The 15625-nt window shown below is 40.9% G+C and overlaps 1 protein-coding gene across 2 annotated transcripts in view; it reads right to left on the bottom strand.

The window, feature by feature from the left end:
- PCSK2 (proprotein convertase subtilisin/kexin type 2) overlaps nt 1-5949 on the bottom strand; it is a 333492-nt gene extending 327543 nt beyond the window's left edge. For both annotated transcript variants that reach the window (XM_030196350.1, XM_030196351.1), the window contains exon 1: nt 5767-5949. In XM_030196350.1, coding sequence (XP_030052210.1) covers nt 5767-5949 — 183 coding nt within the window. The remainder of the gene's footprint in view (nt 1-5766) is intronic.
- Nucleotides 5950-15625: the final 9676 nt, after the last annotated feature.

The raw sequence follows: 15625 nt of genomic DNA, 5'->3' as shown, positions 1-15625 counted from the left end.
TTAATATATAAAATGCAAATATATTTTAACTAGTTTCTTGTATTGCCAGAAAGCTGCAAATGTGTGACCCACTGAGATAGCCACCTTTCTGGCATAGTTCAACATGATTATGTATTTAAAAAAATAATTGTTTTTAGAATCAAAATATCTGCTGAATTTACAGTGCCTAGTCCCAATTATAATGGACGATCTTTTAGAATGTAATTTGAGTGTTACTTTTTTTGTTGTTATTTCTCAGTAACTAGGTCATGAGTAATTTTGAATGTATGATATATTTTCAGGCAGAAGATTTCCATATATGCTGTTTTGAATTCTCTTCAGTGCATACAAGAAGAAATGCTGATTTGTAAAGGAAAACATTTATAATTCATCCTTCCTAAACAGTGTTGAATATAAATACCTGCTAAACTAGGGTTTAGTGTGGAGGCACATTTTAGGAATAGTATATAAATTGAAATTGGGGGTCCCAAAAAACAACAAAGCAACCAACTAACAAAATCCAATGTGGAAAAGAACAACAGTAAGCCAATTAAAAAAAAAAATTCATATAGGGCCCCTTTTACCAAGTGGTGGTAAATGGGGCCCTGAGATGGCATTGGCACATGGGTTTGCTATTTGCCGAGTCCCTCTTTTACCACTGCCCGGTAAAAGGTAATTTCCGGCCAAGGAAGGAAATGGCCATGTTGTAAGTGAAACACTTGCTATGCAGACATTTTCTGGGGGAGCCCTTACCGCCTCCTATGGTAAAGGCTCCCACGCTAACCTAGCGGTAACTGGGCAGTGCCAGTTCTGGTCACCGTATCTCAAAAACGATATAGCGGAATTAGAAAAGGTTCAAAGAAGAGCAACCAAAATGATAAAGGGGATGGAACACCTCTCATATAGGGAAAGACTAGGGACGTTATGGCTCTTCAACTTGGAAGAGAGATGGATGAGGGGAGATATGATTGAAGTTTAGAAAATCCTGAATGGTGTAGAACAAGTAGAAGTAAATTGATTTTTTACTCGTTCCAAAAGTACAAAGACTAGGGGACACTTGAGGAAGTTACATGGAAATACTTTTGAAACAAATAGGAGGAAATATTTTTCACTCAACGACTAGTTAAGCTCTGGAACTCTTTGCTGGAGGATGTGGTAACAGCGGTTGGCGTATCTGGGTTTAAAAAAGGTTTGGGCAAATTCCTGGAGGAAAAGTCCATAGTCTGAAATTGATAGAGACATGGGAAGCAACTGCTTGCCCTGGGATTTGTAGTATGGAGTGTTGCCATGATTTGGGTTTCTACCAGGTACTTGTGACCTGGCTTGGCCACTGTTTGGAAAACAGGATACTGGGCTAGATGGACCATTGGTCTGACCCAGTATGGCTACTCTTATGTTATGTACTATGCACCTGTATTTAGGCACCCTGAACCATGCCTAGTTGCCTAGGTTCCATTCTAGAATCCTGGTGTAACCTGGTATCAGCATGCCTGCACTTAGGCTCCTGCTTTTAGATCAGTCATAGAGCTTGCATAAGTGTGGGTGTCTAACTGTAGCAGAGACAAACACAACTTAAAGTATTCTGTAGGTACCTGCCTAAATGTGTACCCCAAATCCCATTCTCCCCACTCCTCACCTGTGTACACTCTTCTTGCAAATATACTATGAAAGCTAACTGGGGATTTGCAGAATAGCGCTAAGGTGCTTTGCTAGCACTTATGCATGCATATGCACACATTACATGCATAAATGGTTGTATTCTAAACATTTGTGCACATAACACATGCATTAACGTGGGTACATAGGTTATAGAATTGTCTTTCACTTGTTTAAAATATCAATGGGGTTAACATCGGTACATAAATGTGTGTGCTGGCCCATACACATGCATGTGCCAGAATATTCAAGTTTATGTCAACCATAGAAAAAACATATACACATGCATGTGCCAGAATATACCCTGATCCCTCCAGCAGAGTGCTGCTGAATACAAGCATGTTTCTGAAACCCAGACAAGCCAGTTAGCAGGTGTAAATTCCAATGGCAATGTGTTGGACACAGACATGTATTCCCTTCTGAAATGAGGAATATGAGTTTATTTTTAGTCCCAACAAAAATATTCCCAGATTACACACCCTTACCATATGTATGGCTTTGTAGAATCAAGATTTAGACATACACGTAATATGCACATATAAATGCCAGTTTATTCATGCCTAAAATATAAATAGTGCTTCTTAAAATAAACACCATGATAAAATATACTATAATATACTCCACTCTATCTTTAGGTTCTATAACATCTTTATTTCATTAAATGCAATGTGTTTTTTGCTTTCTGGATAGCTGTTTAATTTGCCAGTGGGGCTGAATGCTTGATGTACAATATCAGTGTTACATTAGAATGCAATTCCTTTTCTGATTGTTTCACTTTCTGCAAAAGCCATATACATTCTGGGTTGCCAATTATGAAAAATAAACTTGATTATAAAAAGATTATTTCAGTGCCAAATAGAACATTTAAAAAAGAATCTTTGCCCTTGCTTTTGAGGGTATTCTTTTGATTGTCATTTCCATGAATATATAATATCATGTGACATTTTCCATAAATATATATCAGATAAAAAATTATTGCAATTCAAATTTTTTTGGCTTACTATGATGACCCAGCTAAAATGCAATTGCACTCACAAATATAAAAAATAAGTACAATTACATTTTATTTAGCTGAGTGAAATTACTGTCTACTAACTATTCAAAAGAACCCATATGTAGGAAAAACGCACAAGGTACATAGAGTTCTCCAAGCAATTCAAAGTGCATATCTCTTTTCTAAGAGGCTTAAAATCTAGATGAAGTTTGATAGAATCAGACAAGGCATGGAATGAAAAAATAAGAGAGGAGAATTTGCAATGATTGAAGTAGGGAAGAAGCCATGGACTGAACTTCTAGTGGAAGGCATTGAGGGCATAGTAAATCCTGAGAAGGGGTTGATGAGGAACAGCTGAGGAGATCCAGAGACAGGGTATGGCAAGGAAGAGGGCACAGATCAAGAGGGCAGAGACGTTTGAGAACTCAAAATAATGCAATGCATGGGAACAGCATTGAATTAACATTAAAAAAAATCAGTTGTTCTTAAGAGAGGCAAATCAGAGTATTTGCAGGATACCAAAGTTACTATCCATAGAAGAACATTTTAAATTGATGTCAAATACGATATATATATATATATATATATATATATATATATATATATATATTGGGGGGGGTGACTTTTCCTGGCTGTTGGTACAGTGATCCTCTGGAGATACTCCTGTGTAGGATTGTGGGAGGACACAGATGAGAAGTACAATAGAGTACAGGATTTTTCTATATAGCAATTTGAATTTGCCTTACAATTTACCAAGAGATCAACACATTAATAGAAATACATGGTCCTATTTCACAAATTCAGAAGATGTAGAAAGTGGAAGCGCCCAGAGCCCCTTCCAGAGTACACTAAAACAGGTTGCAGACCAGAAGGTTCACAAGCTGAGTCAACTACTCCTTTAAAAACATAATGAAAAGTCCTCTAAGACACATGTTATCTTATAACAGCAATAATTCCCCCTGACAGGGCACTCCCTATCAGCTAATGCCCTGTTGATAAAGGGGTATTGCTCAATTAATCATTACCTCAGAGAATCTATAAGATTCGATGACTGGCTCCATCCCAAGCCTTCTCTTAGCTATGCAGTCCACAATGTACAAGCAGTAAACAGGTAGAGCAACTCCAGCATTGATTTTGCTCTTTTTTTATATATATATAGATTTTAAACACCTGCCTAGGACCCTGTGTTTTACGGATTTATGTGAAATGTTTAGATATAGAATAAAATATCTATAACTGGGGGGTTGGAATTTAATTTCCCCCTCCTAACTTTTTCCTTACCCCTCAGTTATTTAAGGCCAGAAAAACCTTTTTGTCAGACATTGATGGCAGGGTCCCTTCTTTAAAAAGAGGGACAGGTCACTCCGTCTGTGTTTCTCTAAGGAAACTTAACTGCATTTTTCTAAACAGGCTGCACACATTGCCTTGCACTAGAACCCAGGGGCAACACTTTACACTCAGAACTACTGCATGCAAGGACAGTTTGTTAAATAAGAATTTCAACTTGAATGTTGTATTCCTGCTTCTACTTATTTTTAAGTAGGAAAAATAAAGCATTTTTAACAAGTCATATATTTCACAAATGTGAGGTATTTCTGTGGGATTTTAAAGTGGATTTATATGCTTCCCTGTGTCCTCCCTCTTCTCCCAACCCATGTCAACTTAAGTGAGATCCCTATCGATGTTGTCCCCCTGTCTGCATTCCAGTATCCTTCCTCTTCAATGAACCTGCAAGTCCTCCCCTAACTTCCACCTAAAATAAATCGTTTCAAATACCAGCGCCACTACAATAATTCTTCTAGCAAAATCAAAATGTTTGTAAGTGCAACCAGGCTTCCAAAATGAGGCTCTTATTTTGAATACCTCACTGCCTTAGCTGGCGCTCAGTTTGTCTGGGAGAATTAAACACTGATGTGCTTGAAGGAGTTTAGTGGAGAAAGCCTGTCTCTGTAGGTGCAGTACCCTGCTAATTTCAGTAAGCTGGTTTTACTGTATTATGGCTTAAATGCAAATAGCAGTACTTATTATTAAGTTACTTGACTGCATGCGAGCTCCTCTCAATAGCCCCGGTTCTAGTGAAGATAGTTCATGAACCATGCATGCACTAAACCTTTAATTAGGGTTCAATTTCCTGTCAACTATCCTGAATTGCTGTACTTGACCAGTATTGTAGCTTGCAATATAACAATGTGATTGCAACAATATTTGCTTCGGTGCTTGTTATTATATAAATTCAGAACTGCTTTAAAGAGACTTTAGAAATTAGTACAATGAATGATTAAAATTCTAAGTGAATAATAATGATTATGTTTTATATGGTACGTTTTATGGTAATGGATACATTGATGTAGAACTTATATGCCTAGAAGTTACTGTAATTCATATGTAATTTTAAACAGACCTGTTCAAGAGCATTACTATAATTTATAAACCCAATTTTTCTAATACACATTAGTGCAGTGTGTTCACAGTACTCTTTCTAGATGAATTTCTGGTGGCCCTATATGGATACTACATAGGTATGTCACCAAGAATGTATCCAGCCACATGCCAATAACATTTTGCTGCTCTTAAGCATGGGTTCTCTGGAGGTTGTTTTTTGTTTCTGGTCTTTTAAGGACATACAGCAGGAACCTCTTGGTTAATCCAAGAAGCACTGACCTGCTTCACATAGGCTAGGGTATCTCTTTACGAGGTGTTTCACAGTATGCCACGTATTTAGAAACAACTTCATACAGATCAGTAGCCTCTTTCGTTTTCTGTAATCGATGCAGGGCAGGTAGCAAATTATGTCTGTGTCTGTGTATGTTTGTACTGGGGTGGTGGTGGTTCATACCAGTGGTGGTTTTTTTTATTTAGCATTTCTTGAAAAATTACAAGAATATGCTGCTGTAATACAACTGCTGAAACGCATTTTAATTAACAAAAACTACGTATAATTGGCAAACTATTTCGTTCTGATTAGAAATTTTGGGGAAACATTTTGCACCAGATAAATAGAGCACAATGGTTTAACAATTCATAAAGCAAGAACTGAAATTAAAATGAAACGATTATATATAGGTATAAAGATATCCACTCACACACATACGGACATACATACATACAAACAAACAAATTAATAAATAGGACCTTACCTTTCGGACACCACTAAAGCCATGTTCTGAAGCAAGTTGCCTAGCTTCTGCATCTTCTGCCCCTTCGTGCAACTCCACCAAAAAATGTTTAGTGAAGGTAGCTCTTTCAGCAGATGCAAAAATAATTGCACAAAGCAAAAGAAACCCAGCCGTCTTCCACTTTGCAATGTATCCCCTCTTCATACCTTTCCCTTTTTCTTGTGCAAATGCTGAAGAATGAGAGCTAGAAACAAAGGGAAACGGTGTAGGTTTGGCAAGACTAATCACTAAGCTGTAGGGCACAGCTCACCGTGTGTTTCCTTCCAGCATCTCGCTTCAGATTAAGAAGCAGTGTACTTATATGTTGTGCTGCTCCTGAGAAGATTCAGTTCTGTGTGTGTGTGTATATGTAATGCTGCTTTGGATGCTAAATCTGCATTTCCAGCTCCTCTTCATCTATAATTCATCTGCAGCTGGGGAAGTGTTACAGCCTCGGTGACACAGAATAGGGTCCTAGCCAACCATCTGGGGCTGAGGTGTAGGCGCCGCCCTCTCTGACACACACCCCCATTCCGAACGCTGCTAGTTAGTGCTCAAATGCAGGGCACTGATTCAGCACCTTGGAGAATTCCTCCATTTCTTGGCTTTCGAGGACTGGCAAATGCAGCGCCTCAGTGCAGGGAAAACCCCGGTAGAGAGACCACTCTACTAAATAGTGATGTCATTGTTTTCGAACCATCATTCTAAGAAAAAGTACACCTTATCTATAAAGATAATTGTATGTTTTTATATTTCTTAGTTATAAAGCAAAACAATAAAATTAAGGCTTCTAGGTGTTCATGATACTGATTCCAAAGGTGAAGTCTACGATAGCCTTCTTAGCTTAGGATCCACAGTGAGAAAAATGTAGTCACTCATTTGAGCCTAATATCATTGCACAAGTACTGCTATATTTATAATATGAAACATCACCATATCCACAATGCAAATACCATACTCAGAAACTCACACTACCATGAAGCATTGTACTCAAGGATGTACTCCAGACTCAGTGCTATAACCCTTCTTGCCTTTCCCCATCCCTCCTCCCATTCCCAAATTGAACAACATTATGGTTTTAAAAAAATCTTTCAAGACTGATCCCATAGCCATGCAAAGCACCAACAACAGTGCAGCTTGTTCCCTCACCTTTTCTGAATTAGCAATGTCAAAGCCAAATTTTCTTTCCTTAACCCAAAGTGGCAATACTGACAATAATGTATGTGCCTCAGCAAGACTAGCAACTTTATCATGATCAATTAGCTCCATTAGTGACCTAAAGCAAAAGTGACACCAAAAGCAAACAAAAACAAGAGAAACAGGGCACCCATATGGTTCTTCAAACAAGTGGCTGAAAAAATAAAGGCAACAGAGGAAACCTTTAAAAAAATACAACTAGAGGCAATGTTAGAAAAACACAACTGGAAGACTATGGAAAAGATTACCAGATAAAACCCAAAGAAGTAAAGAGGGAAATAGGCAAGCAAATGTACAGCTGGAAGAATAAATGATTAAAGATGTTGAGAGGCAACAAGACTTTTTTCAGATATATTGGGGGAAGGAGAAAGGCTAGAAATGGAATTATAAGACTGAAAGATGCTAAGAACTGCTATGAAGAGAGATTGGAATAACCTGGTTGTGTTAAACAAATACTTTTGTGTTCATGGAGGAAAATCCAGGAGAAGGGCCACAGTAGGCTTCCAAGGGTACATCTGGGAGGGGAGTGGATTTTGCACCATTCATGGAAGAAAGCATTAAAAAAAATCTTTGAGGAGGGAGGGGGAGGGAGAAAATGTAAAAAGTTATTAGAGCAGTTCATATATGATGTTAAACATGTTCGCTTATACCAATAGAGGCGCTGAAACAAATTGTTGTTTTGGCATTTCTCTAATAAAAATCATTCAAACATAAAAAAAATAATCTTTGAAAATCTGAAAGTGGACAAAGCTATGGGGCCAGATGAGATACATCCCAGAATATTGAGAGACCTCAGAGAAATCCTGGCAGGACCTCTTAAAGATTTATTTAATAGATCTTTAGAGACAGCAGAGGTTCCATAGGATTGGAGATGAACAAATGTGGTCCCTTTTCACAAAATTAGATGACAATAAGAAGTGCTATTTTGTAAAAGAAAAAGGTGCCAGTACTCATTATGGGCGGGATCACTGCATATGGCCCCACCCCTATGATAGCCACACCCACACTAGCCACACCCCTTATCCCAGCCATGGCGCATATAAACAGACATCATTGAAAATATTATACTAGTATAGGAGAAAAAAATAACTTAATTTTTTTTTCATTATAAGTAATTTCTGTAAGCTGTTACACCTCCAGTATACCCAGTGCAAAATAAGACAGCAGATATAAATTCTCAAATAGGACATATTCCAAACACTAAAATGAAATAAAATGATTTTTTTCTACCTTTGTTGTCTGGTGACTTTGCTTTTCTATCCATATTGGTCCCAGTCTCTGATTCTGCTACTCTCTGTTCTCTTAAGTCCGTTTTCAGGGCTTCCTTTCCATTTATTTCTTTACTTTCCTCTTCTCTTCTTCATTTCTTGCCCTTCATCCATAAGTAAAAGCTGGGTCCTCCTCCATGGAATTGACTGGAGGAGGTGTAACGTGGATCCAGTCTATTTTCTCCATCCATGTGCAGTTTTTCTCCTCTCTTCCCTTTCCCTCATCTCCATCCATGTGCATCTTCTTCTTTTTTCTTTCTTCCCCTCCATCCATGTCCAGCACTTCTCCTCTATCTTCCCTCCCATGTATCCATATAAAGCAATAATTCTCTCTCCCCTTTCCTCCATCCAAGTCCAGCATTTCTCCTCTCTCCCTGCCAACCCCTCCATCCATCCATGTCCAGCAATTCTCCTCTATCTCCTGCTCTCCTCTCCATCCATTTCCAGCATTTCTCCTCTCTCCCCTGCCCTTCCCTCCCATTCATGTGCATCTCCTTCCTGTCTTTCCTCCCCTCCATCCATGTCCAGCATGTCTCCTCTCTCTCCTGCCCTCCCCTCCCATGTCCGGCGATTCTCCTCTATCCCCTGTCCTCCATGCCATCCATGTCTAGCAATTCTCCTCTCTCCCCTTCCCTCCCCTCTCATCCATGTCCAATGATTCTCCTTTCTCCCATGCCCTCTCCTTCCATCCATGTCCAGCGAATCTCTCTTCGCTGACCTCCCCTCCCATCCATGTCCAGTATGTCTCCTCTCTCCCCTGCCCTCCTCTCTCATCCATGTCCAGCAATTCTTCTCTGCCCCCAGTCCTCCCCTGCCATCCATGTCCAACGATTCTCTCTTCCCTGCCTTCTCCTCCCATCCATGCCCAGCGATTCTCCTCTCTCCCCTGCCCTCCCCTCCCATCCATGTCCAGTGATTCTCTCTTCCCTGCCTTCTCCTCCCATCCATGTCCAGCGATTTTCCTCTCTCCCCTGCCCTCTTCTGCTATCCATGTCCAGCAATTCTCTCTTCCCTGCCTTCCCCTCCCATCCATGCCCAGCGATTCTCCTCTCCCCTGCCCTCCCCTCCCATCTATGTCCAGCGATTCTCTTTTTCCCCCTCTCCTCTCCCTTCCTTCCATGTCCACTGACTCGCCCCAGCCTCCACCTGCCCCCGAGATCATTAAAACCCCAACCCCACCTGCCCGCCCTCAGCTCCCCAACTTTCCGTTCATGCACCTGTGCTCCCTGCGTTGAAATCTTCTATTTACCCAAAGTCGAGGCGAACCGGCAGTGAAAGCAGCAGGCAGGCAGGCTCGCCTCCTCATCCCTTCCCACTCAGCATGTCCCGCCCTCGCAGAAAGGAAATTACATCAGAGGAAGGCAGGACGCTGAGAGGGAAGGGAAGCGGCGAGGAGTCGAGCATGCCTGCCTGCTGCTTTCACTGCCGGTTCACTGCAACTTCGTGTAAACAAAAGATTTCAACACAGGGATCATGGGTGCACAAATGGAAGGGAGCGGGCAGGTGAGCTGGACAGAAAAAGGTGCCAGTACGCCATACCGGCACGTACCGGCACAAAAAAGCACCGACAATAAGTGAAATAAGGTCATACTTCTTTGGTCTGTGCCGTGTTTATGACTAGACAGATCTGGATGGGCTGGAGTGGGGCTTCAATGGCAACTCAAGTAGTTGGGGAACTAGGCCAATGCTTGACAGACTTCTAGCCTGTGCCATAATTATGGCTAGACAGATATGGATGGTCTGGAGTGGGCTTCAACAACTCCAGTAGTTGGGGAATAATCTCCAGTACAGAGATCAGTTCTGGGCATATTTCTATGGTCTGTGCCCCGAAAATGGGAAGGATAGGTCAAGTATGCATGTTATATCTCAATACTATATGCCATGAGTTTATCTTGTTGAGCAGGCTAGATGGACCATGCATGTATTTTTCTGCCATCATCTACTAGGTTACTACATCACTATATAACTTGCCATTAGAACAGAAACAGAAGTACCATTGAGGTTTACCTGTCCCCTCTCTTTTACCCCATATTGACAAAAATATGCAGCCTTATCATTCCTATCCAGAACACTAAGCTACTTCTATTTACTCTCCTCTCCCAACCAGATTACAGCACTGCCACAGGCAGCCAACCCTCCCCCCAACACAAACACACACATACACACACACCACCAGCACCACCACCACCACCACAGCCTAGGAGTCGTACCAAGGGCAGGGCGGTGGGGGCAGACCGCCCCGGGTGCAGCTCGTGAGGGGGTGCTGCCTTGGACATCTTCCTCCCCCTCCTGACTGGTGCAGTGCTGCCGTCTTTATCCCCCCCCCCCTCGATGAGGTGCAGTGCGATGCTACATGGGTGTCCTTCCCCCCATCCCCTGACTAGTGTGGCATCACTCTCCCCCTCCGCTCCTGCATGACTTTCAACTTCGAGGCTTCTGGCAGCAGCATCAGCAACGTAAGCGCTTCCTTCTGCCTGCCCCGAAAGCACCCTCTGTACAGCTTCCCACGTAGGCAGGACGCTGTCCAGAGAAGTGCTGCACAGGCCCTATAAACAAAGAGCTGTGCTGAAGCACTGCTTGGTCCCACCCCCTTCTATGGCAAATTTCATGTTGAAGGTAGGTGGGACTGAGTGATGCTTCAGTGTGGGCCTCTGCTTACAGATCCATGTAGTACCAATGCTTTTTAAATCTTCTAGCCTGCCCAGGAAGAGGAAGGAGACAGCAGTGACGGCAGGCCCAGCAGTGATAAGAGATGTAGAGAAGGCTCTGCTTCATGCCAGAGCCACACTGCTGCCCCCACATTCTGTCACCTAGGCAATCGTGTAGTTCACCTACTGACTGGACTGACCTTGACTAGGTTTTATTATGGCTGTAGCACTGGCCCTCTTCTTAACAATGACAATAATGTGAGACATACTATTTGCAAAATGCAACTTGCAATCCATACTTTAGAAAATTCTTCACAAGGGGGTTAGCTTTAGAGTCACACAGCTCTAACCTTTGTATAGAAATAAACTTAGTATCAACAAACATTCAATAAGTTTACTATATTCACAAATATATACAGACTGTGGAAGCCCCTATAGTTCAAGAGTGTGCTTGAACATGACAGTGCTGTAAAGCACCTTTTCCTCCCGCATGTATTTTTTAATACTTTTATTTGCTACCACACCCCATTCTTTCAAGGTTGGGTGGCAACTATTGTTTTGTCCTCATTGCTCTGAGCTCTGGCCCCCTTCCGTAAAAGATGGAGACCAGCTGTTCATTGCTGTCATCAATACTAGCAAATAAGCATGACTAGAATTAAACTTTACATCAGAGTTAGTGCTCTTATGCTTGGCTATACTGCTGTGTGCTCTATTTGGGCTAACCTCCTACTGATCCTGCAACTTTGTTCCCTAAGCAACCCCATGACAGGTGAACAGAGCAGTAGAATGGTAAGTAAGGCAGATGAAAAGATGGTGCTCCACATGTGTACCCAGTCCCTGCTCCTAGCTCTGCCCTCTAGCTCCCATTGGTTCTTCTTACCAAATTTACTTTTCCTATTTACCCTCCACTTTCCTACCCTTGAGCCTGGTCTACCTGTCCCCTTTCTTTCTCTCTCTCCCTCCCTTTCTATAGCCCTTCCTGTTACCTTGACTTCTGCCCAGTTGCTGCTTGAAGCCACCTCCTTTTTGTGACTGGCCACCCTATTTTGCCATGATCTACCCCTGAAACAGGGCAAGTGGCAGTAAGGCACCACCACCCCTTCCTTCCTCCTCCCTTTCCTTTCTCACCTCTTATGGAATCCCTCAATTTCTGCCCACATAGCCTTTTACCCCCTTCCCCCTAATAAATCAATGAGGATCATGACAATAGATAGACCAAGGAATAGCAGTTGTATTATGATTGCAACCTTGACACTCTTCTTAACAATAACAATAATAATGTTGGCGTTTTCATTATGCCCTATCAAACTTGCCATACCTCAGGGATCAATGGAGGGTTTTCTCCATTGCTTTTAACCTTTATTTACTTAGGTCCCATTTTTTTTTTAAAATCATTTTTATGTAGATGGCATTTTATTACACATGTTGCCCTGGGGGGTGGTTCTTATACTGAGGGTTTTGGTACTATTGTATCTTGGTTGGCCAGTCGTGGTCTGATGGTAAATTGTCATAAATCTAAGGCTCTCTATGTGACATGAGATTAGACTTTTGGTCCTCCCACTGTTGTTTATCTAGCTGACGTGGGCATTTATGTGTGTTCAGAATTCCGGTATCTTGGTGTTTTCTTGGATACATTCTTGACTTTCCATCCACAAGCTGAACACACTTTGAAGCTTGCCTCCTAACTTAGCAGAATCTGATTTTCACACTGTAGTTCAATTGTTTATTATGCCCTGTCTGGATTTTGGTAACATGGAGGGGCATTTTCAAAAGGATATCCAAGTCAGAATAGGAATATCCACATCAGAATGTCCCAAAGGAACGTCCATCTCACATGTATTTTCAAACAGCTGTTCCCTGCACCCCCCCCCCTGCAGCATGCACCCGGGGCAGTCCGCCCACACCGCCCTACCCTCAGTACGCCGCTGCCTGCTTATAATGTGTACAGCACTGTATACATCTAGTAGTGCTATAGAAATGATTATTAGTAGTGTAAAACAGAGAATGTTATAATGCCTTTGTATTGTTCCATCATGCAACTGTACCTTGAATAATGTGTGCAATTCTGGTCACCACATCTCAAAAAAGATGTAGCGGAATTAGAAAAGGTGCAAAGAACGACAATGAAAAAGATAAAGGGGATGATATGACTTCCCTATGAGGAAAGGCTAAAGAGGCTAGGGCTCTTCAACTTGGAGAAGAGATGGCTGAGATGACAGTGATATGTTTATGTTTATCCATATTTGATATACCGTTCCATCTGGTGCACAGGTCAGAGTGGTGTACAATCCAATAAAACAGAAATAGGAAAAGAGTGCCATTTAACAAATAGAAAAGAGGAAACTCACTAATCCATTACACAGTAGATTCAGAATAAAAATTTATAAGACTGATACATTTCTTTCCAAAAAAAAATCATGAGTGGGCTGGGAAAGTCAGATGTGAATTGTTTGTATACTCTTTCCAAAATTACAAGGGCTAAGGGGAACACAATGAAGTTAGTAAGTAGTACGCTTAGAACAAATCATAGAAAATATTTCTTCTCTTAAGGTGTAATTAAGCTTTGTAATTCATTGCCAGATAACGTGGTAAAAGCAGTTCGCTTAGTGAGGTTCAAAAAAGTTGGACAAGTTCCTAAAAGAAAAATTCCATAAACTGTTATTAAGATGGTCTTATGGAAATCCACTGCTTATTCCTGGGATCAGCAACATGGAATCTACTGTTTTGGGATCACTAAATAATTGAGAACTGGATTGGTCACTGTTGAAAACAGGATACTGGGCTTAATGGACTTTGGTTTATCCCAGTTCAGTGACGCATATGTAGAGTCATTATGAACAAAACGAGAAATATAAAGTGGTTGAAAACAGCTTATTTTCATGTTGAGTATAATTGTGTGCATTTATTATGCCAATTAAATTAGTGTGATTTGTATTTTGGCTCCTTGACTTGGCTCTGGTTTTGCTCACTGCTCAGATTTACTGGTTTGATTATCTCTCATCCTATTGTGAGTCTTGTAAAACCATCTGGAAAATAAGATACCATAGGTAAAGAACATAGTTCTCTATGCTGAGACAGTAGGAGACACCCCTGCCTCACCCTTTTGCCAAACAGTGCTCTAAAGTATAAAAAGATGAGAAAGAAATAAAAACTCATGCAAGTTTAATGTTTGTTAAACTAGAAAATGTAAGGATATATCCTTCATAACTTTAATATTATGCAACACATTCTAATGCGTGTGAGATACAAATGTTGAATATCATATTTTTTATTTAATTTTGACACATTACATGTTAAAGAAAACCATGCTCATACACATAAAATAGAAGAGACATTGATACTGACAAAAAAAACCAGATGGGATTTAACCAACTAAAATATATAAAGGTGTAGTTATATGCAGTCCTATGATTTATGTAACACAAACACTAAGAAAACCCAACCTAATCAGTATCCAGTTTCATTTTCAAGAGCCACTAAAAGTAGTCCAATAAAATAACTTCCTCCACCTCCTCGATGCTCAATGTCCATCAACCAGAAAAGATTCTCCCCTACCAACTCAAGGGAAGAAGGGTAAATCAATTTGATTTCCAAGATGGAAGCATGATCCTGCAGGGTAATTTTCCCACCTCCATACAACCTTGGCCATCTAGGGGAAATAAAATGGGGAAGAGAGATGGCCTCTATCACTATTTCTGTGCCAGCTGACTCCCTCATCTCCATTCTTGTGTCTTTCTTCAATTTTTTTTTTTCTGGTGATATTTTGGGATTTCGCTATAAATCCAGACCTGGTCCAAGGCAGAAGACTGCAGCATGGTTCCCTTTAGTATCTTTGGGGTGATCAACAGCATTGATGTTGACTAATTTCATTGCATAGAGATTTTTTATCTCAACTTCTGAAAGATAGTGGAGGGGAGAAGTACTTCTATGCCTTAAAGAAGAGCAGGATCTTCTCTGGCAATCCTAAAGTTGCCGAACAAGAAAACAAAAAAGGTTAAGGAAAACGCCAGAGGGATGCTTGTGTGTATAGGAAAAGGAATGGCCAGCTGTAAAAAGAAGGTGATGGTTAGATCTCATTGCAGTGTTTTGTACAAGTTCTGGAGACTACACCTTCAAACAGATATAAATATGCTGAAGTCGATCCAGAGGGCAGCTACTAAAATGGGCAGTGGATTTCATCACAAGGCATATGGGGACAAACTTAGATCTCAGATATATACATACTCTGGAATAAAAGTGGGAGAGAGGTGATATGCTAGAGATATTTAAATATGTCTATGGCATAAAGGCAATTGAAAGGAAGCTCAAGAATGAGGAGGTATAGGATAAAGATGAAAGGGGATAGACCCAGGAATAAACTAAGGAAATATTTCTATTTGGAAAGGATGGTGGATGCATGGACTGGCCTCCCAGTAGAGGTGATAGGAACAAGGACTGTATCTGAATTCAAGAAAACATGGTACAAACATAAAAGATCTTTAAGGGAGAGGAAAAGATTGTAGAGCTTAGTAGTTGGTATGGATGGGCAGACTTGATAGGCCATATAATTTTTATCTGCTGCCATTTTCTATGTTGTTATGTTTCCCGTCCATACTGGCATACTTTTCAGTATCCCTTGCAGCCACCTCCATGATTAACACACTGGTTATTTGCATTGTGCTCGTATTTCGCTTGGGGTAGACAAAGGGCTTTATGAACATAAGTCATGGCAATAGTTCTCACTTTTCA

Source organism: Microcaecilia unicolor, chromosome 3 (assembly GCF_901765095.1).
Source record: "Microcaecilia unicolor chromosome 3, aMicUni1.1, whole genome shotgun sequence".
NCBI lineage: Eukaryota > Metazoa > Chordata > Amphibia > Gymnophiona > Siphonopidae > Microcaecilia > Microcaecilia unicolor.
Note: the sequence above shows the minus strand (reverse complement) of the source record. Positions and strands in the feature narration are given on the sequence as shown.